Below are 26,021 nucleotides of genomic sequence, written 5' to 3' on the forward strand. Positions count from 1 at the left end.
AGGGGAGAGAATTCTTGGAATCAAGATAAATATTTGTTATATATATATATATATAATATGTGTTATATTTTGATAAGGATAAAAATAGATTTAACTATACCTGGTAGGAAATCTTTAAAGCTTCGAATCCAAGACGCAAATATATGAGAAAATAGTTCTACGTAGAACGCGTAACCATAGCTCGGGCTGGAAGCGAGGAAACTGGGAAATGATACCATGCAAGCGTCAGCGTGATGCAGCTGCGCAAGACGGCTCCCAGCAATTAATCAGATGGTGAACATTGGATCCTCGATCAATTCTTGCAATTTACTTAAAAACTTTGCAGTGTTTTGGCTTTGATTTTTTTTTAAAAAATTCAGTTATTTTTAAGATTTAATTAGAAATTCAATCATTTAACCTAAATTTATCCATTTAAATCCAAATAATTTAATATATTATCATTTTAATATGTTAAAAAATATATTATGTTAATTTTTTAATTAAATTATAATTTTACAAGTCATTAAAATTATCTTTAGATCTATAAAATTTATTAAATTATATCGAATCAACACTGTATAATTAATTTTTTATTAAAAAATGTATTAATAATATTTAGTTATTTTTATTAAAAAATATATTAATAATATTTAGTTTTTTTTTTTTTAAATTAACCCCCAGCAGCGTGTAACAGACAATTATCTTGCTGAATTTCTTAGCAGGCAAGAGGTGGTGGATAAATTGAATGCCAAAACATCCTCGACAAGTCATAGGTTAACCAAACCAGAGCCTTGAAGTGGAACCGACAAATATGCTCTATGCATTTTGACGTTTTACCTACCAGAAATCTCATCAATAGTTCCTCCCACTAAAAAAAACTCATCATTCGTTTCAACCACGGGCATCAAAGTTAAAAATAAAAAATAAAATATTAATTTATTTTTTCAATACTTATTTTTCTCCCTTTATTTTTTTTCTAAAATACAATTTCTCTTGTAAAAAAATTATTTTTATATATTTTATAAAAATATCAAAACTATTGTTTTCATTTATTTTTTTTAGTATTTTTAAATACATGTTTTTTCTACTTGTATTTTTATAAAATTATTATAATTTTATAATTCATGTTATGAGATTGTTGAGTTTATTCAGGTTAATTTAAATTGATTTTTAATTATTTTTTTGTAATTTTATTATTTAATATTAAAATAAATAAAATTAAAATTTATCGAGGTTATTAAATTATTTTAAATTATTAAAATAATTATATATTAAATATATTAAAGTATAATTTATCTTTAATAAATGATTTTTTAATATGAAAGTGTACATGAACCAAAAAAGATAATTATTACATCTGCACTATTTATAAATCTTATTGCCCATTCGAACTGTTGTAAGTAGCGAAGAGAAAACAAATACAGTGATGAACTGCAACCAAAAAGGTTCTTTTTACATATGGACGTTGACTGACCGCTTCCTGTAATAATTGCATCAAAGGCGGGTTCCTATGCATGTGTTTTTTGTTTTAAAATAATTTTTACAAGAATTTAAATTTTATTTATTTATATTTTATTTTAAATATTTTAAAAAAATAAAAAAATATTATTTTAATATATTTTTAAAAAAATATTTTAAAAAATAATATTATCATATTAATTTTTTTAATTATTATAAATATTCAAGTCAGCTTCAACACACCTTAACTAATTTTAAGTTAATAATAATATATATTTATAATAATTACATCTTCCTAAGTTATTATCGTAGTGTGGTTTCGAAGGCTTCCGAACACTCCCGATACACAAGCAAAGACTGCAGTGGTTTTGTTCCTCATATGACTTCTAAAAGTTTCGAAGGTTGAGTTTCTCCTTTGTGAAAAAAGGAAAGCGAAGAGTAGGAGTAGTTGAGGCCATTTTGAGTGTAGAATCCACATTCCTCAGTAACCATGGAGATCCCATCAAGTGATTCCATTCCGTCTAAAATGAAGGCTTGGGTCTATGGTGAATATGGGAACGTTTCCAATGTCTTAAAATTAGACTCGAACGTTACAGTTCCTCAAGTGAAAGAAGATCAGGTTCTGATCAAGGTTGTTGCTGCATCCATTAATCCAGTTGATGCTAAAAGGATGCTTGGCATGTTCAAAGTCAGTGACCCTCCTTTGCCGGTAAGGAGAACTCTTCTGACACTTAAATTAATTTCCTGGTATATATGCTTGTTTGTTCTTTCTTGAGTCATCTACTTTAGAATATTCGCGCCTGTTAGAAAATCTTGCGTGTTGCAATCTTAGTTCTACATCTTTGGCTTTTGTTATAAGATTGCCATGCATGGCCTCTGACTTTCGAGTCCTCGCACAAACTAGGACTCGAAGATGATAGCTAGCCATGTTTGATGGGGTTCCCAGTGCTTTCTTTCTCAATATGTTTTGAAGAATTTTAAATGGTCCAGGTATAATGAATTATTGCGATAGTTTCGCTAATTGAAGATGAGACACTTCGTTCAAGGACTTCTGATTTTGTTGTTGTATCTGAATTGGCAGACTGTTCCGGGCTATGATGTGGCTGGTGTGGTGGTTGAAGTTGGAAGCCAAGTTAAAAGGCTGAAGGTAGGAGATGAAGTATACGGAGACATCAATGAGAAAGCTTTGGACCACCCCAAACAATTTGGCTCTTTAGCCGAGTACACTGCCGTTGAAGAGAATCTATTGGCTCTTAAGCCCAAAAATCTGAGTTTTGCTGAAGCAGCCAGCCTACCCCTTGTCATTGAAACCGCTTATGAAGGTCTTGAAAGAACTGGGTTCTCTGCCGGCAAATCTATCCTTGTTTTAGGAGGTGCTGGTGGAGTTGGTACCCAAATAATTCAGGTAGCCTTTTTAATTCTATTTAGAGAAAAATTTTATCATCTTCTTTCCGCCCTCTGATTTTCCTAGTTGGGTTTCTTCCTTGGTGTTTTCTTTTCGTTTTGAGACAGCTGGCAAAGCACGTTTTTGGTGCATCTACAGTAGCAGCAACCTCTAGCACATCAAAATTGGAGTTGCTGAAAAGCTTAGGAGCAGATTTGGCTATTGATTACACCAATGAAAACTTTGAGGACCTGCCAGAGAAGTTTGATGTAGTATACGATGCAGTTGGTATGATTCTAGATCCATTATTGACTTCTAACTTCTTTCTTGCTGCACTTCTATGCATATTAAATACCTCGATATTTTCTGGCATGCCCATTTACTTGCGATATACATGAACGAACTGTAGTGAGTTCTGTTTGTTAAATATTACCGTTTTGTAGACCAGGGGGTGGCAAGCAGGGGCCCGGGCCCCTGCAAAACATTTTAAAATTTTCTATTATTTAATATTTTTAATTTAAATAAATAAGCTTTTTAATAATATATATATTATTATATTAATTTTGGCCTCCCCTGTAAAATGAACGTAGCTCCGCCCCTGTTTGTAGGCATATGTGAGTTTTATGACTGGGTGTATGCTAAACTGCTAATACTTAAGATTTATTCTAAACCACCATGACACTCATGGTTGGCTTTCAATATTCAAAACAAAAAACAGGGCAGTGTGACAGGGCAGTCAAGGCAGTGAAAGAAGATGGAAGTGTGGTGACAATAGTTGGTCCTGTAACTCCCCCGGCTTTGATATTCGTGCTCACTTCTAACGGCTCTGTCTTGGACAAACTGAAGCCCTACTTGGAGAGTGGAAAGGTGAAGCCGGTGCTAGATCCCAAGGGTCCATTCCCATTTTCTCAAACTGTAGAGGCATTTTCCTATCTTGAAACCTGCAGAGCTGTAGGAAAAGTGGTAATTTATCCGATCCCATGATTCCTGAAGACGAGATCGGAAAACTGCTAATACTTAAGATTTATTCTAAACCACCATGACACTCATGGTTGGCTTTCAATATTCAAAACAAAAAACAGGGCAGTGTGACAGGGCAGTCAAGGCAGTGAAAGAAGATGGAAGTGTGGTGACAATAGTTGGTCCTGTAACTCCCCCGGCTTTGATATTCGTGCTCACTTCTAACGGCTCTGTCTTGGACAAACTGAAGCCCTACTTGGAGAGTGGAAAGGTGAAGCCGGTGCTAGATCCCAAGGGTCCATTCCCATTTTCTCAAACTGTAGAGGCATTTTCCTATCTTGAAACCTGCAGAGCTGTAGGAAAAGTGGTAATTTATCCGATCCCATGATTCCTGAAGACGATATATATATATATATATATATATATATGCACAAATAAATATTTTATCCTCAATGTATGGGGGATGCTGGTGGATTGACTGTATAATAAAGGTCCTGCAGTGTGCTTATGGATTATGACTGCGTGAAGTAATAATTGCTTATGTAATGTATTTCTTCAAGCCTCTCTTTAAGAACCTAGAGATTCTAATTAACTTCTGGGCTATGATGTGGCTATAAACTTGTTGGGATGCCAGAGGAATTAGCTCACTAGGGTTAGCACAATATGTGGAATGATTGAATGGCTGGATGATTGATCAAGCTACTCGAATACAGTAGCTCGTATTGGGTTGATTGGGGTAGGGCACCTCCAAAAGAGAGGCATCAAAGACCCCAGAAATTCATGGAAGGTTCAACGTAACTAGAGGATTTTGGTGCAGTGGCTAATTTATGGCATTCCACTAGTTATAAAATGAGCGACCATAAACCATCGGCCTTTTCACAAATCCATCTAGATCTTGGCCACAAGAATTTTATCATGCCAGTAGAAATACTGGTGCTCTGAGTAGGTGGTGAAATCATTTCATGTAATAAAAGAAAATGTAGCTAGAACAGAAGGATGCTCAGAGTCGCAAACTAGACCTTGATTTTACAGGATCGGGCTAATGCTTCGTAGGACTTGAAAAGGACAGAATGTGATGAGTATTGGTGTTTTGTTCCGGCATCAATTCTGCGCATTGAGATATATCATTAAAAATCTTGACTAATCATGATAGGAAACCACTACTTTATTTGTCTGCATTTAACCACGTGCCAAATTATATTTTTAAAAATATAGAAATATTTTTGCAATGTTCTAAACTATATAGACTATAAAGTTTTAACAGCTAACTAATGTAAATTAGTCTTAACAAAAAAAATATTGGATGATTTTTTTTATTTTTAAAAATTAATGTTAAAAGATAAAATTAAAAAAAAATTACAAGTAAAAAAAATCAAATTTTGTAAACTTTTCAAACCAATAATTCGAGACATTAAATAAAAAATATCATTTATAAAAAAACAGTAAAATTCAATTCTCAGTAAATATAATATTGAAGGATGAATTATTATAATTATTATAATAATTATTATTATTTTTCTCATTGATATTATTATCATTATTAATATTATCACTATCATTACAGTTATTATCATTACTACTATTATCAATAAATAATATTATAATTTTTATTGTTGTTATTATCGTGATCATTATCACTATCATTATTATTAATTATTATTATTACTATTTATACTATTGTTATAATTATTATAACTGCTATTATTATTATTATTATCATCATCATCATCACAATTATTATTAGCTATAATTATATTATTATTAATAATAATTTTTTTAAAAGTATTATTACTATTAAAAAAATCATTAATTTGATTTGAAGGCTCAAATTAAAAACTAAAAGAACTTTGAAAAAAGAGCCACGGAAAAAAAATTAAAAATAGAAAGATCAAATTAAAAAACATAATATATACAAATTATAATTGAATGACTAAATTATAATCAAATAAAACTCAAACAAAAAAAAAAGAACCAAAATAAAAAATCAAAATAAAAAGAATGGACTCTGAAACACCAACAAAAAAATAGGAATGGATTTAAGGGACTGGAACTATAAAAAAAAATAAAAAAATTAAAAGAATGAGGACTAAAATAAAAAAAAAATATATAAGAAATTGTAACTGAAGGAAAAAATTGAAAAAAAAATTTTATAAAAAAATAAAGATGAAATAAGAAATTCAAAAAATGAGAACTGAAATTGAAAAATATATTAAAAAAAACAATTATGTACTTTAGTTATTAGGAGAGAGAAAAAAATAAATAAAAAATTGATCATCGACTGCAATCTAACTATTATAAATTTACACGTGTCATATTATGTGAAAAAAGACATGAATACACATCCAATGATACGATGAATAATCAGATTTAATTATTACGAAGCATTACACGCACCACTTGAATGGTATAGACACTACTTACTCGTTGGTGAGTGTAGAACACATGCCATAAACTTTTTGATTAAAAAATAAAAAAATAAAAAGTGAAAATACCAAAACACTCCTGTTATCCTCTTAATTACACAAAATATCCATATAAAAAAAATATCAAAATACCCTAAAAAAAAAGCTAAAAAAATAAATAAAAAATTGATCATCGATTGCAATCTAACTATTATAAATCTACATGTGCCATACTATGTGGAAAAAGACACGAACACACATCCAATGATACGATGAATGACCATATTTAATTATTAGGAAGCATTACACGCACCATTTGAATAATATAGACACTACTTACTCGTTGGTGAGTGTAGAACACAAGCCATAAACTTTTTGATTAAAAAATAAAAAAATAAAAAGTGAAAATACCAAAACACTCCCGTTATCCTCTTAATTACACAAAATATCCATATCAAAAAAATATCAAAATACCCTAAAAAAAAAAAAGCTTTGTTTTTTTGTCTTTTCTAAGACTAAAAAATTTATTTTACAGTGTTAAAATTTTTGAAAATAATTATATAGCCCAAATAATTTTTTAATGACCACTAAACTAGAAAAAAAGTAAAAAAAACATCTCTAAATAAAAAGCTTAAATTTAAAGCTCTCAGGAGTAAAAATATAATTTCACTATAATAATCCACAATAAATTACATACCACAATAAATTACATAGTGCTATAGTGAGATCTCCAGGGTTGCTATAGTGAAATCTCCAGGGTTTAGCTTTCGTTAACGTTCACGACTGACCTGACAAGCACATCCTGGGACTTCCAAGGTCCTTTTGGATCTTCGCTAGTCAGCATGAACCTCATACGTCCCATGTAAAATGACGACCAATTCACCATTCTAGCCCATGATTGCCATTGCCAAATGTTTCTAAGGCCATCCCAACTTGTTTCGAGAGTAGCATGAATCCTAGCTATGCTGGTTTTAAATTTAACCCGTGGATCCAAATTAGATAATCATAAACAATCTAAATCCGTTTATAACTTCTATAGTTTCTACCTTGTCTGATATTCTTTGATTACAAGAAAAATAGATTAAAAAAACAGGCTCCTATTTCCGACCACCTGGACCAAGATCACTGTTGCTAGAGATGGAATTCTGCCGCCGTAGCGAGATGTTTTTGGAGGCTGACTTTACGACCATATGAGAGAACCATTACAAAATCTTCAGCTGAACTGCCTACGGTTGTCTGTATTCTTTCAGATGCTGAAGCTGTCTGCGACCACCAGTCTACCAAGTTATGCAGCTGCAACGTTGAAGCCACTGGCTGACCAAGCAATAAGATCTCCACCTATGAAAATCTGAACATTACTCACGGTGTTTTAAAATTTCCTCAATTTCATAGCCTGTACTTTCCAAATAATTTTTGGAACACACTTCACCGGCGTTTTATCTTTTAAAAAGATGGCAAACACTTTTATCAAAACAGAAACTGTTGCAGGTCTTGTTAAGGAGGACAGTATGAAAAAGGGTTGATTGCAATATCAGAAACCAAGAGAGTAGAAAGCCTTTTCCCTGCCATACGTTGTTGAAGATGACTTGAAGGAACCACAGGGTAATTTGGACATTCAAGTTCAAAGGAAAGAAATCTTTGAATGTTAATGATAAGAAATAAATACTGTCCACTTTCACTACCAACAGGAAAAGAAGAGGGAATGGAGGAAATAAAACTATTTAACATGCACAAACTCATTAACATGCTAGAGGGTAAAAAGAGAGGATCAAGTTACCTCAGCCTCACTGACAAGACCCAGCTTCTGAACAAGATACTTCTTTATATGTGAAACAGGCAAACTACCATCCCTACAACGAAATAGAAAAACTAATCAATAAAATTTATAGATGGGTTAATGAATAAAGAACATCTCCTGACTCCAATGACATATTTCTTCATAACAGCATGAACAATTAAAAGAAAGCTCCAAAATAGTTCTTGGTATATTTGTTTCAAAATAAAAGTTCTTGGTATTGAACCCCCCCCATAAAGCTGCTCTTAGAAGTAACATAACTTCGAAGGCAAAGATTCTTCTGGATATTCATTATTAATATTCTAAATGAAATTCTGGCCTAGAAAAAGAAAATCAACATCATATGTGGTGTGCAGAATTCATGTATCCAATTAAAATGCTTCATGATCTTCTCTTTCACGGGACAACACCATCATTTTTTTTTTTAATTCTATGTGCTACTATGTTAATGTGACCACTAGTGTGCAATCAGAAACTTAAACATGGCTAAGCATGCAAAACTTCACAGACAATATTGTATCTGCAACTGCCCATCAAAGCAATGCAGGGAAACACCCTATTCTCTGAGGCTTTCTAACATTCAGGATTTTGAAAAACAGGGTTTCACGTGTTGCTGATATTTGAAAAGAATGTTTGCTCCTGGACTTTCAATATCATTCCTTCAATCTTATATTCTTCACAGAAAAATTTGTAGCTCTGTAAAGCCAAAGAATGGGATGGCAATGAAAGAGCACAAGAGTCATAAATATAGCGAGATATGAGTAGGCTTAAAAATGTAGATATAATTATTTTTCTAACATTTTTATGAGAGAAAGAGGCAAGTATCAAGTTCATCTCTCAGATAAATCATAATTTGCGTATTTTAAAAAGCAAACATAGATACACCCTCACAATTCATGCGAGTCCTAAAGGACAACAGAATTGTATGTTAGCTATTATATTCATGGTGATGGAGTGATTTGTATTAGAGGTTAATAATAAGTTCAAAGATCACAGATTCCAAAATGATAGAACTATGTTTAAGCATATATTTTATGTGATCAGTTAGGAGCCAGTTCACCTAAATCTAGTTAATCAATTTTGCTACTTCAAACAGGTAATAATAAGTTAGCTATTATATTCATGGTGATGGAGTGATTTGTATTAGAGGTTAATAATAAGTTCAAAGATCACAGATTCCAAAATGATAGAACTATGTTTACACATATTTTATGTGATCAGTTAGGAGCCAGATCACCTAAATCTAGTTAATCAATTTCGCTACTTCAAACAGGTAATCTCTTCTATAGCAAGTGTGAGTTTGGAAATGCAGTTGGGTTGAAAAGGCACCATAATGATGCCTTCTGCATTTCCAAATGCAATTGACAACAATACCGAACAGGCTGCAAAGTTAGCTCTAGCTCTATAATGTGCCCAGGATTGTAAAATATGGTCCAACAGAGTGATGTGTGATTTTCCATGACTATCTTTTTTTTCTGGAGCACAGCATAATATAGTTTACTTCTAGGCTGCGATTTAGTTTTTTTTTCCTGCAGAATATCTGGAGCACATATTCACTGAAACCAAAACGTGTAAATGGAAATAGACATCATACTATTATGATGGAGGACAAGAGCATATCAAGCTTACAACAGAAGCTAAGGGAAATTCTATGTGGGAAATCAAAGTAGCATAGAAAACGTTGGATAAGATAGAACATCAAAATACATCCACAAAGCTTAGTGTACCAAAATGCAATTACAATTTCATTGTGTGTGCGCGCGTGCGCGTGTATGCATGAATGTATAGACTCCTGGTTAAACTGTGTTTTATAGCGCCATTCTTCAGTTTTGTAAGAAATTCCATGGTTTGCTATATGTGAAATGGTAATTGCATATATTATGATTATAAGCCAGATAGTGAGGATAATGAAACTCACTTAACCCTCAAGTAGCAAGAAGATATCTGTGGCAAGGGCGCAACTCCTTCCCTGAAATTATGCCAAAGAGAAACTATATTTAACATGTCATTGTATACTTGACTTCAATCATCAATAAATCTTCGGTGATGGTCAAGGAACAATATCTCACTCTTCATCAGAAGCAACTAATGACAACCAAATTGGACTAAATCTTCTGTCACAATTACTGTTTGCTTCAACAGCAGCCCGTGCTGGGATATTAAATCCCTCTCTTTTTTGTCGCATGGCTTGCAGCCTTCTAGGTTTAACTGAACCTGAAGGTGATGAAGTTGAGTTAGATTCTTCACCGATAACTTTTGATTTATCACCATGCTCCTTAATGCTGGTTTTGAGTGCTTGAGCTTCTTCCTCCTGGGCATCAAGCTTCTTTATTTGGACAATAATTTCCTGTAAGTCTGACTTATTAGACTTTGTTTTGGTTGCAGCTTCAACCAAGCAATTTAAGGGTTTCCACAAATCAATTTTCTCTTTACATGGTTTAACATCATTCTCTACATCTAATTTATTAGGCTTCTGTTGTTTGGATGACTCAGCAGTAGAAGAATTCTACACCATGAAAAAATAATTACATGAAATTATTATGCATCAAAGGAAAAGCAGATCATTTTCAAGAGACCAAAAAAAGAAGGAAAAAGGTAGTGGCAAGAAAGCTTCAAGCTTAAACACTTCTACCTGCCTTTTAGTTTGTGCAATTTTTCTTAGAGTCTCAGGAGAGCTTAAACTCTCATAGTAATCGTCCACTTTCTTAATCTGTTCCTCAACAGGAATGGGAGATTCTCGTTTTCTAGCTACAGATTTTGATCTTTTTCCTGTCAGAACAGACTTGACAGATATCTTAGGTGTGCTGACTACCAATGAAGAGAGAGATCTCTCCTTTCTTCTGCCTATCAATGGAACTGAGTGCTCAGATTCTTGGACTGGCACAGCTTCTGGGACTGAGGAAACCGTTGCAGGTTCCCTGGCCTTTTTTCTTTTGGAAGGGAAGATTCTAGCCCTTAAATCTTGCAAGCTGTGGTCTGCCCTGTGGATTAACATAATGAAAGCAAGTTAAAACAAGCTCAAGATTCTGCAACTGTAGTTAAATCCATGTCCACTTTCTCAATTTGGTCTGTCTTCCAAGCATTATGAGTACCTTGAAAATGGACTTCTAATTTTTCTGGCATATAAACAGATTGAGGCAAATGTTCGATCATAATATTTGTCTTGCAATATCAGAGAATCCAAATAAATAAATCATGCATGCATGCATCCCACATGAGCTGCAGGACAGGGATTTTGCTCAGGTATAAGCAGCACGATAATTGATTTTCAAGTGCCACAATGCATGCCTACTGTTTGAAGCATATGCTTTCTGTGTGGTATAAATATCTAATAAATTGACTTGGCAATTTGATATCTTTTTCCCAAGAACATTAATCAGTTCACTCAAGGACTGGTTCTACAGTTTCAATAGGCAGAGGAGTGTCTAGAAAATCATTTCACCCTCATTTCTCATTCATGCTGACACCCTAAGACAATTTCACTTGCACTGCATGGATAATAATCGAACAACATTTGCACACGTCCTAGATATATGTGACACTATAGTCCATTTATATAAGAAACCGCTACATATATATTGCTTTTCCATGGCATGCAAAAGATGTATTATACAAAATTGCTGTGGCATAAACTGAATAATTTACAAGAAAATGAGATTATCAAATACCTGAGCTTCTCAAGTGGAGAACAACCTAATTTGATATCACAAACTGGACAACTATCCAACTCCTCATCACTTATCTTCATGTCTATGCATTTTCTGCAAACTATTTAAAAAGAAGAAGAAGCAGGCATTAGATATACTCGATGAGAGATGTATGTAACATCTAGGCAAGATATCACTTAAAACGTACTGATTAAATGATAGAATACTAAAAAAGAAATCTATTTCTAAAGGAAAATATAAAATCTAAACCTTTATTCACCATCCCCAAACACATTACTGTTCCCATTTGACAGCATGAACTAAGCGAGGACATGGCAATTTTGACGAACTTGAACAGCGCAAAAGCTCCCAACAACCCCAAGTTATAATTTCACCTTTATGGCAACAAACATTGAAACATTTACATATATATGAACATTAACAAAATGATGACTTTATGGTTGATGAATTACTAGAAAGCTTGCAGGCTCACATCATTTACATTGCTCCTACGCAAAATAAGGAAGCCAAATTTGCCAATCAAATTTCAATGTTTTCCTTTATTTCAAAATAAAATTCCCAATCCATTCGGCATAAATAGACCAAGAAAACAAAATAAAGAAATGCCAAGATCATAAAATCGCATTTCATTTACACTAATACTCTACATATCACAAAATAACCAAAACAATATATAAGCCATGCTCAACTTCAAGCATTAAAAGATGATACACGAATTACGTGAAATAACAATTAAAGGCCCAAATCAAGAAACAAAAAAAAATGGAATAACACAAGATAAACACACATATAAAAAGCGAGAGAGAGACTCACAAGTATGGAGGCACTCAGAGATAGTAGTGGCTTCTCTAAAGAGCTTGTTGCAAAGAGGACAGGTCATGCATGCCGCTATCCTCTCTTTTTGAACCTTCACCACCTGGCCTAACATCATCTTCGCGAACACCACCACCTGCCTTTTGGCTCTCTCACTGTGACACTAACACTCTCCTTTGTTTCACGTGCCCCACATGGTGCATGTAATCAAGACCCCACAAATCACCAAACTTCTTTATTCTTTTTCCAATAAAAAAAACCACGACAATCACAAGCAAGAATCGGTGAAGAAACAGTAGGGGTTGAGTTGGTTGGTGATTAACGATTTCAAAGAATTCATTATGGTGGTGGCTTTGTGTTTGGTGAGCGAGAAAAAGGAATTAAAGAGAGGGGTATTATTAATAAAAACAAAAGGATGAAGAGAGTGAGATTCTGGAGGAATTGATTGGAAGTGGGTCTTGTTCGATTTGGACAATGGCAATGGCTTTGGTATGATGTGATTTGTTCGAGGCTCTCAATGTTTTCGAATACATTCACCGAAACTCCTCCCCACAAAACAAAACTTATACGGTGAGCTATTAACGATGCCTGTTTTTTTAAAAGAAGCAACTAAACTGTTTTGGCCAAACCTCGAACGAGTCCCTCAACTATATAGTAATTTTAGATTGAGTTCCCAAATACAATTTTTTATCCTAATTAAATCCTTAATTTAGTTTTAAAATTCTCAATTTACTTCCCTTGTCCAGGCTGGCTTGGTGCAGTTCTATTTGGAATCGGAGAATGTGCCTTAAAGTCCGATTTGCTAATGGACTCTGCTCAAATATTTAACTTTTTCATGGATTAAAAAAACCAACCTTTTTGTAGGAAGCTTGGTGTTTTGTGTTTATGTTTGATTATTGCCTTTAGTAATATCGTGGTCAGATTAATATTTTTAATGTAAAATAATATTTAGATATTACTAATAAATTTTTAATAAAAAATAAAATATATAAAAATTGATTTATGTTAATTTAACTGGTCCAAAAATAAATTTTATTACCGTTAAAAACATAGTTTAAATAAAAAAAGATTAAAAAAATATTTTTTTAAAAAAATTAAAATAATAACATATTAAATTAACTTATATCAATTAAATTTAATTTGTTAAATCCATGATCTAAATTGTTAGACCAAGATAACCTTGCAAAAAATAAATTATAAACTTAAATTTTAAAAAAATCAATTAAAATACAACTCGAGTCAGTTTGAGTTAACTTACAAAACTTATAATTCAATTTATGTGATTAGGACAACTTTATATAATGAAAATTATATATATATATATATAGTTGAATTTTCAATAAACCTAATATTTAAAGATAAAATAAAAACAATTAAATAAAAGATATAAAAAAATAACCCGAGTCAGTTTAGGTTAACTTATCAAACTTATGAATCATATTTAAAGATAAAATTAAAAAATAAAAACAATTAAATAAAAGATACAAAAAAATAACCCGAGTCAATTTAGGTTAACTTATCAAACTTATGAATCAAGTAAAAAACCTGGGATAACCTCTTAAAAAACAAAAAAGAAAAGATTTAAAACCTAGTTTAAAATAAGAAAATATTGAAAAATAAAATATAAATTAAATTAAATTAAAAAAAACGAGTTAACTTATTAAACTCTTAATTTTAATTATAAAAACAAGATAAATAAACTTTTAAAAAATAAAATTGAAAAAAAAAAGAAAAAAACTACTTTTTAAGCAATAATTTATTAGGAGAAGGGGATAATAATTTCATATATATATATATATATATATATTGATCTCATAGTCAACTTTATCATTTATTAGATTCAACTTTATTATAGACACATAACTGATATATTTATAATTAATGTTTTCTCTGAACTTCATCACCTCATTTTAATGATATTATTTAGCTATGTACCTGTGATGTGGAATTATCCTTTTTAATTTGATAGTCTGATTATTTATAAATGAATACATTTTTTATCCTATTAATATTTATATAATCATTTTACCAAATCATATTCTATGATAATGAAAGAGAATAATACTCCAGTATATATTTAGTATTATAATAGCTATTATAATTATGATTTTAAAAAATATTTTATAAAACATATTTTTAATTCATGTTAATTTGAAAAAATATAAATTTAATTATATTTATATTTTTTAAAATTAATCTTAACTAAAAATATTTTTCATAAAATAACCTTTTTTAAACTATAATCATGGTACCCAACATACACCGTAGTATAACTGTATAAGTAAAGGGTTGATTACGTATTAATTATCCAGCCATGCCTTGGAGTGGTGGTTCTGGGCACGTGTACTCACGTGAGTGTTGTGTTCGAAATTCAAAGGCTGTATGCAATAAAAGGTACCATGACAATGACAGACCAACTGGTTATTGGATTCGAAAGTACTAATGGGGGCTTTCACCTGTGGTACGGCGTCGTCGATATGATTGTGAGTAATTATGGCAACTATTTTTCTTTTTTTGCTTTTTTAAACGGACTCTGTTAATTGTGGATTCCGATAGAGCCCACAAGATTTCAAGAGAAACGTATTTTCCTGGCATTATGAGAGGATAGTTCTCCTATAGTAGTACTGTCAATTATAAGGGTACGTTTGTTTTACATTAATTTCTGTATTTTCAACGCAAAAAATACAATTAAATATTTAATAATACATCAAACTATGCTTTATACTGTGCAATCTATCAAAAAAAAATAAATTTAAAATGTAATTTTTATAAAACAGTTTTTATATATTTTTTTAATTGAGTTTCATAAAATTTTATTTGTTTTTACATTTCAAAAGTATTTTTTTTCTTTACTTTAAATTATTTTTTTAAATCATTTTAATGCTCTAATATTAAAAATAATTTTTTTAAAATATAAAAATTATTTTAATACATTTCTAAGTATTTTTAAAAAGTTAAAAATAATTTTTTTAAAATATAAAATTTTTTTTAATATATTTCTAAGTATTTTTAAAAAGCTACAGGGCATTCACCTAGCTTTCTCATGAGCTCAAGTTTAATAGCATGTCCTGAGCTAAACATATTTATGATTGAATTCATTTTTTTTTTATCTCAAATAAATTTAAGATCAATGTTTGTTAATAATTTTTGTGGATCTCATATTAATTTTTTTAATATTTTATACTAATTCAATATATATTATTTTGAGTAGAATATAATTTAAAATATCATAAAAAATAAGATCGATGAACTATAAATACACTATAAATTCTTCAAGTCAAAAATTCATAGTTTCTTCATTCTATATTATATATATATTTTCATCGTATCTTTCTTAAATGTTATTATATTTTCTCTTTATAAAGTTACTAATTTACCACATAGAGTCTCCATATTCATTAAAAAAAAAACCACATAGAGTCTCCATATTCATTAAAAATTTTTTTTTTACAAGTACCAATTATAAGTCATATAACTCCCGCGTAAAATTCTTGTATTTTGATTTACAAGAAAAAGGGATGTGTGTGTGTATAAGCATGTAGTTCATATTATTTGTGATAAACAATACTTAAAAGAATATATATATATATATATATATATATATATATGATTGAAGCAAGTATGTTAAGTTTGTAATTTATGGTTTGTGCATCATGGTTAAGGTAATTTTTTTTTATTGTAGCAAAATAATTATTCTTTGAGTTAATATGTTAAAGAAAGTAAAATATTGTTGATTGGGATATGTTAGAGTATAATAAAAATATTGAATTGTAAAAATGGTTGATTAGGGATTGATATTGATTTTGTTGATAACTTGAGATAGGCTAAATTAGAGGAAACCTATTGAATTTTTTAAAAAAAAAATCATGAATTTTTAAAATATATTATTTAAAAATTTTAAAGTTGTTATAGGTAACCTAATTTACCAGATATTACCTGCTACTAATTAACAACTCTCTAAACTTTTTACATCAAATCATTATATACCTTGATTATAAAAAATAAATCGAATTACTTGAAATAAGAGATATATAGTCTAATTATCTAACATATTAATTTTATTTCTAAACATCTTAAATTTTAAAATTTATAAAAAACATAAATTAAAACCTCGAGGATGGACTCCCATATTCAAACTATTTAACATTCCATTGCTTATTAATATGTGTAAATTTGGGGTGTAGAATGGAAAAAGAAATACCGATAGGTTTTGTAGAGAGAACATTTGAAACTCTTTCGAAATTAAAAAAAAAAAAAAAGAAGGTATCCTTACAGAAGGGACTATACCAGTTCTTCAAAGAGAAGTTGTAATTTCAAACATTGTTCACTACTTATCTACAGTCCGCCTCTGAGATGGCGAGAAATCCACATTGGTTTCTATGTGCACAGTGGCTATAGTTTTCTTTTTCATATTTACAAAATTTGTCACATCATCATTGGATTTCTATTACACAAATAAACAAACAGAGATGATGATTATCGACAATGGTCACCAGAAAGTAAGATGCTCCAACCATGGTGGCAGCCTCATTGTCATTGAGCTGGCCAGCTACCTGTGAACTGTGATTTTCCTCCGGTCCTTGTAACCTCTCCATGTCATTTCTATCTCCCCTGGCAAGCTGGCTTTACTGGGCAGCATGGGGCAACGCAATAGCCATATTTCGATGCTCCAACTTTCCTGGCCATAACAAGGCTCTGTGATGTGTCAGATATTTTCAGCTCAGCTGGCAGTGCTACTGCTGCCTTAAGAAACATGAGATCGATGCCGCTATCCGGACAAGTTAATTAGTTCTCTGTGGGATCTTGATGCACCTTGATTTGCTAGAGGAACTGATCGCAGAAGCACTCTATGATCACTTCCTATGTTCTTTTCTCGTTGTATTTCTGGCGCATGGGCCATGCACAAGCAGGTGCCGGATGTTGCTATTAGTTTTATGACTCTGTATATTCCTAGATTCATCCTGTCCAGTCTTAGAGAGATCATAAACAGATAGAGAGCTAATTAATCTTCCTCTGTCGGACTTTATAATAAACAAGAAGTTATGTTGTTAATTACTTATAACTTAATCGATCTTCGTAATATATAGTTTACACAGTAATTATTGATTATTAGTTTTCATGGTTTGGGAAACGATATATATATGCAATCTTTATAAATATATCTATAACTTGTTTTTTTTTATGTTATTTTTTCTTTATTTTAAAAAGCATAAATAGTAATGAATAAATAATATTTAACTTTTTTTGCACTACAAGTGTTAATTAAGGATCCAGGTGCCTCAGTGACGTTGTTGTTAAAAAGTAATTTGATGCTCCTAATCAATTCATATGTTATTTTTTTTTTAATTTATTGTAAGCACTTAAGAACGTTGTCATATAAAATAATAATTATTTAATATATTAATTTAATAAAAATCATGATTTTTATTTTTTTAACACAATTCAGCAATGAGTGAAGTTTAATAAACGCATTATAATATGTTTAAGGAGAACACTAATCATTAGCTTTTTTATTAATTAATTTATTTTGATAAACTATCAGGACTAAACGATAATTAACTCAAAAGGAAATAATCAAGGAATAACTTCTTAGAATTTATTTTTCTTTTCTAGGTGATTCATCAATATTATTCATACAAGCTCTAAAGGGAATCACCAACGCAGTTTCCTCGGGAGGGGAGATCGAGGCTGTGATCGCTGACATTAAATTTGATCCAGCAAGAAATACCAAATATATGTATCGTCAATTAATTTTGCAAGCAGGAAAGCAACCTTAATTAGCTACAGATTAAGTTGCCAAATCTGCTAGGAATTGAAACGCTAATTAACCCCCTAAACTGATTGAGATCCCTTCCTAGAGGTTAATTTTGGTAAATATCAAACATTAGCAAATCTCCTACGTACAGAGGCAAAGTTTGATTGAATGGATAATTGTACTTAATTTTTAAAAGAAAAGGAAAAAATCCCAATATATTGGCATTAATATAATGTTGTTCTCAAGAGTTGCTCTATTGATTTTAACTTAACATCACATATCAAAATATAAAATTGCTGAGAATATTATTTTCAGCTGTAAGAGTTCAAATTATTTTTATTTAAAAATATATTAAAATAATTTTTTAAAAATTCATTTTGACATTAATATATCTAAATAATATGAAAATATAAAAACTATTTTATTTTAAATAAAAAATTTAATTTTTTTAAAAACATAATCAATCACTCTGATAAAGTCACACATGTATATTATAATGAATTGTGCCACTCTTGCCATAAAAAAGTTATTCTTACCACAAAAAAATTATTACTCACCTACAAATTTTTTTTTTTTTTCAAGAGAGTAGTTTTCATCAAAAGCACGCGACGAGACTCCCTTGTCCCAGGCCACCGTGTGAACAGTGAAACCGAGGCATTTAGGAAACTTAGATTTAGAAAGAAATTTAGAGCTATTATGATTGGTTTTTTAAGTATTTTTTTAAAAATATATTAGAATAATATATTTTTAACATTTAAAAAAAATTAATTTTAAGCAAAAAAAATTTATTTTAAAAAAATTAATTTTAAGCAAAAAAAATTTAATTTTTTGCAAAAACATTTTCCAACCAAAAAATAAGTAGAGTTCTAAATTAATTTTTATATATATATTTTTGAATCATTTTGTTTTAACATGTTAATATTAAAAATAAATTTTTATACATTTGTAAACAAGAGCTCAAACACCACACCCACACTGATGTGACGCAATATATCACAACAAAAAAAAATCTAACAAATTCAAATTCCCTTACTCTATAATGCTTCATGTCAATCATATAAAAATATGTATAGATATGTAGAATTATGGCAATGATTACATCTTCAATAAGTAAAATACTGTATGCAATTTTAAAAAATTAAGATTCACTATCATGGGCAAAAATTAATTAAAACGTATATCTAAAAATCCTGCATGCGGTTTTACAATTTCCGCTTCGGATGCCTTCGATCAAGGATTTGACAAATTATAAGAATTTGCCATGGTCTGCGGGCTGAACAGCTTTACCAAATCTCGGTCTCAACAGGGATGCATATGGGAGTGAAGGGGGAGGTAGAGAGAAACTCGACCCTCTTCATAGAATCTCAAGACATCTTAGAGAACATGGGACGGTTCAAGATCCAACCAAACCCTTGTGGCGAGCGTACGTCATGAGAACTATGAACAAAGACGCACAGAATACACCTGTGACAATTACCACCTGGGCAATACAAAAAAAAAAAAAAAAACATGATTCACCAAATAAAAGCAATTTATAACCGGGAGTTAAATTCACCAGTCAAAGTATTCTGCCTACCCATTTAAACATGTAACCATGATTGTCATTCCATGTATATGGGATGTTCATGCCAAATATTCCAGCCACCAAGGAATATATGGATAAACAAACAGTCCCTGAACTCAGAAAGAGCTCTAACTGCAGCAAAAAGTGAAAAGACACAACATGAATAACAGGTCAAAACACATAACAAGCCATATGCGTGTTGCGTGTGCTTGCTTGTGAGTGAATGGGTCCCAATACAATTCACAAAGAGAAAATCGTAAGCACCTGAATCAGCTGATTTCGATGATTGTCAAGCTGCAGAAAAAGGATGCATGAATTTAACTTAACAAAACATGCATAAAAAAGAAAACAAACTTTAGTTTTCAATTTAACATTGCCTACCTGAATATTAATGTAATCCTCTGTGTCATCAATGTACTCTCGCAACTGCATATTTCAAAATGCAATTTAAAAGGATGGAAATAGCTTTGTAATTCTGGCCATAATGTGTGGGCCTTTTGTAATAAAAAAAGCAAAAGTAAATAAAAAGCACATACCGTTGTCAATTTGTTCAATGAGCTATCAATTTGCATAAAGTAAGCCTGCAAAAATTCATCCATTTTCAAGAATAGGCCCTTTGTCCCAATTAAAATTAAAACAAGCATCTAAAATGAAAGGTAAAACACGTCAGAAACTCTTACCTCTAATAACATTTCAAGCTCCTCAACATCATTCTCGTCTCCACGAATTGTTGCCACACTTGCTCTACTTGCCCTAGAAATTTTTGAACCTATTGTTGGGGAAGCAGGAAACCAATTTGCACCACCAGAGACACTTGCTGGTGAAGATGCGCCAGCCAGCTTTCTTGATAGGTAAAGGTCAGCCATATCATCATCATCATCCAGTAACTGCTCAAGTTCATCTCGCACCTGCAATAAATTGATGAGAATATCATTACCTATCACATTTGCAATTTAAGGGGACAGTTGAGCATGTTTTTTTTTTTTGTTAATGTTAGGCCAGGAAAGTTTTTTTCCAGTCCCTTCAGCTAATTCACAAACTAAGACCTAACTTATTTGTTATATAGCAGATTTCTTGGCCCAAGAACTTCCCAGCTGGATGTAGATTTACATAATCCCTGAATGAGCAACATCCTTAGCTACGTGTACTTCTTGCAAAGAACATTACACTGTATATGAATCAGTTGAAACTGCTGTTATCCAAAAATGCAAGCTGGTGGAGTGTATCTGCTAAACTGTCGGTCAACATTTTCTGTGACAGAAGACTGAATCTAGTACAATTGGCCTAGAAGATTGCAACATCAGAGGGCACTGAATCTTTCCCGAGTACTATGATCTAAAGCAACTCAAGGTCCTATTCTCATTTATTACATTCAAGTATTTCAGTATCCTGGACATACGAAATGACTAAAGATGCTAAAATGATGAGTGTTTTATACTGAAATATTTTGCAAACACCACCAAAGCCATACACCTACCTTTTGTACCCGAGCAGTCAGCCTTGTCATTGCACTCTTCAATTTACGAACTCTATCCAAATTTCGGCTACTAATCTGCCCATTTACAAAGGGGAAAGGAGAGAGTCAAAATAGTGACAAACAATGCATGCAGGGTTCTGCATATAAGGTTTGCCTTGCAGGAAGAAAGAAAAACCTTATGAGCAATGGAATTAGAACATGCATGGTTCTGTTTATACGGTGATTTATTGAGTTCAAATTGTTGAATGCACAGTATATGCACACAATTACAAAATAAATTTTAAACTGGAAGGAGCACATAAAAGATAACACCACCAACAGTGATAAACAAAATTCCAACTACTGGAAGCTCAAAATCAACTCAATGAAAGCAATACCAAGTATTAGAAATGGAAAAATTGAAAGATAAGATGACACCATAAAGACAACAAAGCAAATATCCACCATCTCTATATCACCATACATTGGGATGGTCCAAAACCTTGTCAACCCTTAATTTGTTTAGGGGGGTGTATGTCAAAATTTCACCCAGACAGCTTTATAAAAGGATAAAAGGAGCAACATCATTGATAGTAGCACTTGGAAAAATAAACGAAACTCAACCAAACATTTTAACAAAATAAATAGTAAAACTCACCAACTTGACTAAATAAAACACCCACAATTAAATTCAGGAAGAAGGTCAATCTTCCAATACAATTCCTAAGGGCTCAACCTAAGAACACAAGTACAAATCTATGAAATCAAAATCTCAAAGATGTTCTTCCAACCAGATCAAACATGCATCACACAGAGACATTGCATTCCTACAAGGTGGCAAGAAACAGTTAACAGCAAATATGCCACTCTACCATAATCAAAACACTACCATAATCGAAACGGAGGAAAAACCAACACAGCAGTCAGAAAAGGAGATATGGCACCATTGAAAACAAATAGTGTTAACCAGTCAACACATAATCGTGCAATAGTCAACATGGCTATCTATCTCCCAAACAATTTTTTTTTCTTTGTGATTTTACATTATCTGTTGCAAGTTTTTTATCCAAATCCTTAACCAGGGTGTGGCAGGCATATTTCCCTCTCTAACGAAAAAAAAATCAACAGAAGTAAAAGGAGGAGATTATTAAATAATAAAAGACTACTAATTACAAGGGAAACAACAAACACTTACTTTGGAGGTAAGCTCATCTAAAGCAGGATAAGCAGCAGTCTCCAGCTCTGTTGTACGTGCAGCTAGAAAACTACAAATGGCTTCGAGGGCTACCTCCAAGGCACGGAATTCAAATGGAGACTCTGTATTGTATAACCCAGATAACTCAACAAGCAAGAATTTTCTAGATGAACCAACCATGATGCAAGGAAAACATATTTGCAATACCAGAAGAAAAAAAAATACAAAACCCTACTCTTAATTATCAATGCAAGATTGAATAAATCAATGAGGCATACCATCCTCTTCGCCAGCTTCAACATCCTGATGTCCACCAGGGTATTCTTTCCCATCTCCTTGACCTTGACGAAATACACTTGAAGGAGGCAATCGCCTTTGAAGTTCCTCGACAACAGGAATAACATTTTCATCCCCAGGGTCTCGAAGCAATACCTATTCCAGTTTTAAAACGAAACAATCAAAGCTATAAGCATGGTTTCCTTGAGACCTTTTTTATTATCAATTCAAATTCAATTGATCACTACCAACGAACAATATTTCCTCAACCCAAAAACCCAAAAGTTCACTCATTCAGCAATCAAAAAATTTAATTTCAAAATCTCAATTTTTTCTTTTTTTAAAAAAAAGGCATGGAAAAAGAAAGAAAACAGAAGCCACAAACCTCCTCAGAAGTAATAATTGCCTTGATATGCTGCAACCATTCAAAACAAGCAAATAAGCGCAAAAAAATAAAAATAAAGAAACAATTAGAAAAAAGAACCAAAATCTAGAAAAGAAAGAAACCTCCAAATTCAAAACGATGGCCCCCTCACGACCGAGAATGGTGGAGGGATAAGACAAGAGAGGGTCTAAAATTCGGAGATCGCGAGCGTGAATCTGAACGCGATTCATGATAGCGTGTTTGTCCGCATCGAGAATGGTTCCTTGTCCGGTAGCGTCGACGAGAATCCAACTCCTGGCAGGCTGCGTCTTCTTCTTGACGGCAGCCACCGCCAGAGGGTCCGCCGGCACCACGTACCCGTCCCTCGCCATCTCTCATCACCGCATCACATCACATCTCCTCCGTCCGTGTCCGGGTTCGCTTACTAATTTCTATAATTCCACAACCCCAGCCACCCACCCACCGGAAAGAATGCGTTTGTATTTATTTTGCTCTATTTATTTACCACATAGAAAGAAAACAAAAGGAGAGAGTGAGCGGTTTGATTTGGGTGAGGGTGAAGGCAGGGAAGGGGTGAATGACGGTTGGGTTATTACCGAAGGAGATGAGATGATGGAGTGATAAATCAAGAAGATGAAGGATGTGAGACTGGGAGTGGTTTCTTTAATTTACACATGTGACGGGTGTTTGTTTAAAAATGATCTAGGAGAGCATCAATGCTGCTTTGACACGTAATTGACGGCTGGCTGCTTCCCATTTTAAACATTAAAAAAAAAAATAATTCCATTCTTAATTTCTTAATAAAATCATATTCTCAATTTTTTTTAATCGACTGACGTGTGATTTTAGGAGTCGGTGTGAATTAGATAGTGTACTTTGGGACTGAGGTGTCATCCGGTGACGTGGAGTTTTTTTTATAATTTTTTTAGTTGATAGTTATGTAAATATTATTTTTATATTAAAAAATATTTTTTTAAAAAATAATTAATATTAATATATCAAACAATTCAAAAATATAAAAAATATTATTTTTAGTTGATAGTTGATACATGTTTTTTTTTTGTTCTTTATTCTAGAGACGTTTGATGCTACTTGCTTATGGCATGTATGACAGATACACCAGCCATCATGGATGCATTATAGTCTATCATGATGGTGATTTTTTTATTTTATTTTATTTATGTGGGGTGTTCGGGCCGGCTTATGCGCACCACGACTAATCCCCACGGCCCACTGAACATCCTGCAAGCCCAGTGAGCAGGTAAGGCACCGCGGGGGTGACAAGCGTGCATGGTAAGGTTCGAACCCAGGTACGGAGGAAGGGGACAAGCCCCTCCCACCGCTAGGCCAGAACCTCACTTGCAAATATTAGATTTCGGTGTAACAATCATAATAATAATAATAAAATAATGATCTAAAATGCACCAAATATTATTTTTTATTATATTAACAATTATTTTTTAAAATATTTATTATTTTAAAATATATTAAAATAATTTTTTTATTTTTTAAAAATTATTTTTAATATTGGTACATAAAAAAATTAAAAAATACTAAAAAAATTAATTTAAAACAAAAGTTTAATTTTTTTAAATATTTTTAAAATATAAAAACAAATAATTAAAAGAGACGTACAACCCTCTTTCATTCACTGAGATTTCCTTTTAAAAAAATATATATATTTGGATAGGGGTGCAAAATTGCCCTTTGTATGGAATCTAACTAGTTATATGAAAAAAAAATTATTGAAGTTTTTGATTCGTACCTAAAGATCAAGGGAAAAAATGGGCAAGATTACTTTTTTAGATTTATTTAATAATTTATCATCTATGTTGAAAAGAGAAATAAGATAATGAGAGAGGAGGCAATGACACTCCTCAATATAATTTTAAAACTCAATTTAATTAGGATTATAGTTAGACTGAATTTTTTTAAAAACAAAAATATAAATTAATCAAGTTAAAAATCATTAACTATTTATTTTTTTAATGAAAATAACATCCTTTTGTTTTATAAAAAAATAATTAAAAATCAATTTAGAATAATCTGGTGAGTCAATTAAAACCTGAGACTCGAGTTGGTTTAAAAAATATCATCTTCAAGGTAATAATTAAACCCATTCATTCATATAAATATCTATATTCTTGATTTCAATAAATTGGGTATAGTTTATCTAAATTAAAAATATAATATTTGATAGGAAGGGCGGCCCATCTTACATGAATGAAATTAAAGTTGGTGATGATAAATCATACGGTAAAAATTATATTGAACGGAATTGAAAATAAAAGTAATTAATCTATAAAATTGATAATAGATTAACTTTTTTCATGAATAGATGAAAAACACAAGATAAAACTATTGAGTTTAGCTCATTAATATTTCTTCTCTATATTCAATAACTCTCTACGCTGCTCTCTCTTTCCAAGACTCCACAGTGAGTCATGAACTGCCATGACAGGGATATATTGTAATTTTATTTTCAATATGATATATGGATTTTTATTTTTATTAAATGTAATTTTTATTTTTTTAAAAAATAAATTTTTAAAAATAAAAAATATTAATTTCATACGTTTTTTTTTTTAAAAAAAAAAACCCAATATCCAATACTGAAGGCATGCATTGATCCTTATCCTCTCCTCTTTATCCTCGTGAAAGCAGTAACACCACCACAGCATGCATTGATCCTTATCCTCGTGAAAGCAGTAACACCACCACCACCCACCAATTCTAGAACTGAGTTCTCCTCTAAAATTAACGTTGTGGTCGATCATTTTCTTACACTACAGTCAATCATTGAATCATATATCGTTGAGAATCTGTTCAAATGATTTCATTTATCATACGGAGGAAAGTAACAAATTCATCAAATTGAAAAAACATGTGAAGTTATGACTAGAAAAATTCAGCATGGCACAAACTTGACAT

General features: G+C 31.5%; 4 protein-coding genes across 5 annotated transcripts; 2 read left to right on the forward strand and 2 right to left on the reverse strand.

Moving 5' to 3' along the window:
* Positions 1–1,781: 1,781 nt before the first annotated feature.
* LOC105129491 (2-methylene-furan-3-one reductase-like) lies at positions 1,782–3,824 on the forward strand. Its single transcript, XM_011031583.1, has 4 exons — positions 1,782–2,146; positions 2,519–2,842; positions 2,950–3,109; positions 3,540–3,824. Exons 1-4 carry the CDS (start codon positions 1,928–1,930, stop codon positions 3,803–3,805), a joined length of 969 nt encoding a protein of 322 aa, XP_011029885.1. The 5' UTR covers positions 1,782–1,927; the 3' UTR covers positions 3,806–3,824.
* Positions 3,825–3,860: 36 nt separating this feature from the next.
* LOC105129511 (2-methylene-furan-3-one reductase-like) lies at positions 3,861–4,169 on the forward strand. The gene has a single exon (XM_011031604.1). It carries the CDS (start codon positions 3,861–3,863, stop codon positions 4,167–4,169), a length of 309 nt encoding a protein of 102 aa, XP_011029906.1.
* A 2,748-nt stretch (positions 4,170–6,917) lies between these two features.
* On the reverse strand, positions 6,918–13,004 carry LOC105129492 (E3 ubiquitin protein ligase DRIP2-like). Of its 2 annotated transcripts, none has more exons than XM_011031585.1 (7): positions 12,460–13,004; positions 11,647–11,746; positions 10,611–10,959; positions 10,048–10,325; positions 9,897–9,947; positions 7,961–8,033; positions 6,918–7,521 (listed from the first exon to the last, which is right to left on the reverse strand). In XM_011031585.1, exons 1-7 carry the CDS (start codon positions 12,575–12,577, stop codon positions 7,315–7,317), a joined length of 1,176 nt encoding a protein of 391 aa, XP_011029887.1. In that variant the 5' UTR covers positions 12,578–13,004; the 3' UTR covers positions 6,918–7,314. The 2 variants fall into 2 exon arrangements, with proteins under 2 accessions (XP_011029887.1, XP_011029886.1); XM_011031584.1 differs by having other exon boundaries at positions 10,048–10,484.
* A 6,208-nt stretch (positions 13,005–19,212) lies between these two features.
* MGT9 (magnesium transporter 9) lies at positions 19,213–23,834 on the reverse strand. Its single transcript, XM_011031586.1, has 11 exons — positions 23,213–23,834; positions 23,091–23,120; positions 22,708–22,861; positions 22,430–22,551; positions 21,256–21,330; positions 20,459–20,686; positions 20,315–20,359; positions 20,160–20,204; positions 20,043–20,072; positions 19,791–19,910; positions 19,213–19,694 (listed from the first exon to the last, which is right to left on the reverse strand). Exons 1-11 carry the CDS (start codon positions 23,459–23,461, stop codon positions 19,608–19,610), a joined length of 1,185 nt encoding a protein of 394 aa, XP_011029888.1. The 5' UTR covers positions 23,462–23,834; the 3' UTR covers positions 19,213–19,607.
* Positions 23,835–26,021: the final 2,187 nt, after the last annotated feature.

Source organism: Populus euphratica, unplaced genomic scaffold, assembly GCF_000495115.2.
Source record: "Populus euphratica unplaced genomic scaffold, PopEup_1.0 scaffold18.1, whole genome shotgun sequence".
In the NCBI taxonomy this organism is placed as follows: domain Eukaryota; kingdom Viridiplantae; phylum Streptophyta; class Magnoliopsida; order Malpighiales; family Salicaceae; genus Populus; species Populus euphratica.

What these genes read in the sequence shown, in the direction of transcription:
- LOC105129491 (XM_011031583.1), top strand. Translation starts at nt 1,928, where the DNA reads ATGGAGATCCCATCAAGTGATTCCATTCCGTCTAAAATGAAGGCTTGG. An exon ending in TTGGTACCCAAATAATTCAG is followed by an intron (nt 2,843 to 2,949) that starts GTAGCCTTTTTA and finishes GTTTTGAGACAG; the next exon opens with CTGGCAAAGCACGTTTTTGG. An exon ending in TGTAGTATACGATGCAGTTG is followed by an intron (nt 3,110 to 3,539) that starts GTATGATTCTAG and finishes AACAAAAAACAG; the next exon opens with GGCAGTGTGACAGGGCAGTC.
- LOC105129511 (XM_011031604.1), top strand. Translation starts at nt 3,861, where the DNA reads ATGACACTCATGGTTGGCTTTCAATATTCAAAACAAAAAACAGGGCAG.
- LOC105129492 (XM_011031584.1), bottom strand. Translation starts at nt 12,577, where the DNA reads ATGATGTTAGGCCAGGTGGTGAAGGTTCAAAAAGAGAGGATAGCGGCA. An exon ending in TCTCCACTTGAGAAGCTCAG is followed by an intron (nt 10,960 to 11,646) that starts GTATTTGATAAT and finishes GTTAATCCACAG; the next exon opens with GGCAGACCACAGCTTGCAAG. An exon ending in TCTTGCTACTTGAGGGTTAA is followed by an intron (nt 8,034 to 9,896) that starts GTGAGTTTCATT and finishes ATTTCGTTGTAG; the next exon opens with GGATGGTAGTTTGCCTGTTT.
- MGT9 (XM_011031586.1), bottom strand. Translation starts at nt 23,461, where the DNA reads ATGGCGAGGGACGGGTACGTGGTGCCGGCGGACCCTCTGGCGGTGGCT. An exon ending in TGAAGCTGGCGAAGAGGATG is followed by an intron (nt 22,552 to 22,707) that starts GTATGCCTCATT and finishes TATACAATACAG; the next exon opens with AGTCTCCATTTGAATTCCGT. An exon ending in ATGGTTACATGTTTAAATGG is followed by an intron (nt 19,695 to 19,790) that starts GTAGGCAGAATA and finishes TGTATTGCCCAG; the next exon opens with GTGGTAATTGTCACAGGTGT.